The 4,242-nt window shown below is 36.8% G+C and overlaps 1 protein-coding gene across 1 annotated transcript; it reads left to right on the top strand.

Moving 5' to 3' along the window:
• Nucleotides 1-344: 344 nt before the first annotated feature.
• LOC127641639 (uncharacterized) lies at nucleotides 345-3,375 on the top strand. Its single transcript, XM_052124595.1, has 5 exons — nucleotides 345-632; nucleotides 1,405-1,640; nucleotides 1,744-1,928; nucleotides 2,606-2,862; nucleotides 2,951-3,375. Exons 1-5 carry the CDS (start codon nucleotides 377-379, stop codon nucleotides 3,373-3,375), a joined length of 1,359 nt encoding a protein of 452 aa, XP_051980555.1. The 5' UTR covers nucleotides 345-376.
• Nucleotides 3,376-4,242: the final 867 nt, after the last annotated feature.

Here is a 4,242-nt window from a genome sequence, read left to right as displayed (position 1 = left end):
TCGTGTACTTCGTTCAGTTACGTATTACTCTAAAGTAAGAAATCCGATTTGAGATATCTGTAATATATTTTGACTAGTCAAAACTCAATTTAAGATATCTGTAATGATGTCATTGATATCTTTAAAAGACGCGTCGTTTATCCGCAAAAGGTAATTAGAGATATCTCTAATTCGATTTCGACTAGTCACAATTGTATTTTAAGATATCTGAATTGTACTCGCTCCTAGACGAATCCACTGTTAGCGTGACGTGAAACTACATTTCCTCAGCACCACCCAGAGTTCCTCCCCTCCTCCCTAGCTAACCGCTAACAACTTTAGTCTGCTTTTGTTTTCCGAGAGAAAAGATATGAAGTAGTTCAGGGATTATTAAACGATGGCGGCAGCTGTTCTCGACAAAATAGCAAGAAAGTGTCAACAAATTGAAAGAGCTCAAAGTCAGGGAAATTGTGGTGAGCGCGAACTTCGTGCGATAGATGACTGCTTAAGAAATGCACAGAGAATTTCGTATTTGCTACCTCTTGAGACGTATGAAGAATTGAACAGAAATCTGGATGAAATTCGAACAATGCTGTCAACGCATTTGCGGAGTGAGGGAACTACAGCTTTTTCCGTTTCTCGAAGGAGCTCAGGTGAGTTTCTGGTTTTTAAAAACTAGGCCTATGTTCTTTATCTGCAGTAACCGCATACACAAGCGAGGCATCTCGGAAAGCTTGTTTTTGTCTTGTTTATGTGTTTGTTTATTGTCTGCTCTCTACTTTGGTCATGACGGTAGCCATGGTAATACAACTGTAACTTTCCCCTCGGTCTGCACCTGCATTAAAAGTAGTCTAACCAGTGTACATGCTATGTAACTATTCACTTACAAAATTAATACAGTTATAATACAAATTCAAATCTATATACCTATTGTACATAATACATATAGTTAAAAGTATGACTGTACAACAAACTGTATGCCTACATAATTGTATTAACATTTTAGAAGAAAATAAGGATTAAAGAAACAATTATTTGAATGGCTACTGAAAAACGCTACTGATAAGGTAAATCCATAAAAATGTATTTGTATGTGACATTCAGATTATCACACATCAATGTACCTTATTTACGTTTAAAAATAACAGAAACAGACTCTCCAACAGGTCAAAGTTTAATTTTAATTTTTCAACTTTGTCTGGTCAAGTTCCATGACTCATAATAAAGAAATTGTATTTCTTCAACATTTGTACTAAATATTGAAAAAGTAATTTAAATCTGCCATCACCCTGTTTTTAGACCATTACCTTGTTCCATTCCTTCTTTTCTTTCCATTCTTATTTGTCACCATTTTTCTAATATTATACTGCTTGCCATTAGGAGCTACATGTCAGTAATTCAAATATATGTTACTTTCAATTGCAGGTAGCCGAGGTAGACCAGCCATTCAAATAACACGTGACCAAATTGAATTTTTAATGAAGCAAGGTCACACAGTCAAGCGAATGGCAAGAATGTTAGGGTGCTCATCCTCATTTCTGTACAAGAGGTCCAAGCTGCTTGGTGTATCAATCAGGAGCAGAATGTCAGGAGTGGATGATGAAGAACTTGAAAATGTAGTGAGACGACTCCAATGCCAGTATCCAAATACTGGAAATGAGGTAAGCCTTGTTTGATTCCATTTTTAGGTCTGTCCTATCAGTTCATAAACTAATTATTATTATTACATTTTTTTTGTTTTTCAATTCAATGCAACCATTTTAGATGATGCGAGCCTTACTGGTTGCAGAAGGATTGAGGGTTTCCCGGCATAGGGTTCGTGAGATGTTGGTCCGTATCAATCCAGCGGCTGCTGCAAGGAGATGGAGTAGCACAGTGGCTAGAAGAGTTTATCATGTGCCCTGTCCCAACAGTCTCTGGCACATTGATGGCAACATGCGCCTCATAAGGTTAGTTTAATTGTAGTTTTTGTCCTGCTAATGCAGCATTTAAATGGTGTGACAGTGCGTTTCTGCGATACTAAATTATAGCCTAGTGTAGACTTGCATTATCCAATTTTGATTTATAGAATCTACAGCCAAATATGTTCACACACATGCAATTACCACAACCTAAGCAGCCATTGTAAATCATAATACTACAATAACATTATAACAGTTCACCATATCGTCCTGGCCTAAAACGACTAAATGTTAAATCATTAAGACATTTTAGATCCAATGATGTTTTGTAAAGCTGGTTTGAAAGAGTATGTACTGTGAAACTGTACAAATGTTTCACTTGATGCATTTATTATATGAATTATTAATACATTACATACAATTATTCTAAGTATAACACAGTGTAGTTTGTATTTTACTCCTATAGTCCCTAATATTCCAGTTGTCCTTATGTTGCCCTACATTTCCCCATTTCTTGATTATTAGACCCTGCTTTTTTCATCATTTATTCATGTAAAAAAAAAAAAGATTTGTTCACAATTACATTTAAAGTGTCTTTTGTGACGTCCAGCATAACAGAAACCTGGGAACTGTGAAAAAGTGGGACCTGTAGGACCTCTTTGTTCTTCACACTTTACTACCTATAATATTTAACTTACATTTTGTATTTGTATTTTTACTTTTAGATGGGGCTTTGTGATTCATGGTGCAATCGATGGACATTCCCGACTAATCACATACCTAAATTGCAACACCAACAACTGTGCCAGTACTGTGCTGTCTCAGTTTATTCAAGCAACATGCCTTTACGGTCTGCCCTCTAGGGTAAGGTCAGATCACGGTGGTGAGAACATACAAGTGGCCTTGTTTATGAACCTTGTACAAGGACTTCAGCGCCGGAGTCACATTACTGGGGAATCTGTCCACAACCAAAGGATAGAACGTTTGTGGAGGGATGTATTTTTACATGTGCTACAATCATTCTACAGCATGTTCTACAGTCTTGAAGATTCTGAACTGCTTGATCCCAGCAATGACCTTCACAAAGTTTCAGCTCAGCATAGTTTTTCTTCCACAGATCCAAGGTAGACTACAGCACTTCAAAGAGGCATGGAATCACCATGCTTTGCGGACAGAAAACAATAAAACACCAACACAGATATGGACAGAAGGAATGCTGTCAATGATAGGAACTGACAGCACAGCCATCAACAATGTGTTTGGAGACGATCTCTACAGGCCAGAACATTTTAATGAACTCCTGGTTCAACATGGCATTGAGTCTTTGCCCACAGCTGAAAATGAAGAAATCCCAGCTGTAACTGTTGATCAGCCTCAAATTAACCTTACTCCTCAGCAAATGGAAACGGTTTCCCATGCTATTGACCATATTGCAGATTTGAAGCTTAAGTTTCAGGTATGTTGTGCAGAAATTGCTAATGTTTTGGCAAACTAGTGTTGCAGATTAGAGTGTTATAAAGAATGTCATTCTTTTGTAATATTTTAATATGTAAAAGGTTTAATTACAAGAATGTTCTGTTGAAGAATTAATAGATGCTTAGATGCTGACATTGAAAAAATGATTTTCTATGAAAAGCTGGTGTACAAGTGAGAGAACCTGAACAAACAGTTAAAAATTAGCAATGTAACACTGTTTTTCCACAATAAACACGAACATGCATAATGCAGAACAATGCATTTTATTTTGCAATGGATGCACATCTCAAACATATTTGACTTCAAGGTGCTTCTTAAATGAAACTTTAAATTTATAAAAGCTGTACTCAGTTGTAACTACCTAAAATTACTTTGTGTAAAAAGGTAGGCTAATATTAAAGCATGAGACTTCTGTAAGTCATAAATCATTGACAACATTTTATTTTCTTTGCTGAACTATTCCTTTAAAAGAGGAAAAATTAACATTCTTCTTTTCATTCCAAAAACAAAGAAACTAATACATTGGTACTATCTGAGGGTGAGTGAACAGTGACAATTTTCATATTTGGGCTAACTCTTTTTAGCAACAAGATACAAACTCACCACAATGCAACAAAACCCCATCCATTATGGATGCAGTTCTAGATTTAACCATTTCAGGCAACACCAAAATATGGGCTCTGCATGATTCCCTCTGTCATGTAGGTCTTGAACATTTCATATTCTGTGTGTGTCGGCAGTCGTAGTATAATGAGGCAAGTATTGGCCTCTGGAAAGATTTTCCTGTCTTGATGGAGGAACTCTATTTCTGGGCGGTGGGGGAAACCCAGAGGTGGCACTGTGGAGGCTCCAGTGACAAACTCCATTATCATCTCAAGAGTGACTC

This window comes from Xyrauchen texanus, unplaced genomic scaffold, assembly GCF_025860055.1.
Source record: "Xyrauchen texanus isolate HMW12.3.18 unplaced genomic scaffold, RBS_HiC_50CHRs HiC_scaffold_1225, whole genome shotgun sequence".
In the NCBI taxonomy this organism is placed as follows: Eukaryota; Metazoa; Chordata; class Actinopteri; order Cypriniformes; family Catostomidae; genus Xyrauchen; species Xyrauchen texanus.
Note: the sequence above shows the minus strand (reverse complement) of the source record. Positions and strands in the feature narration are given on the sequence as shown.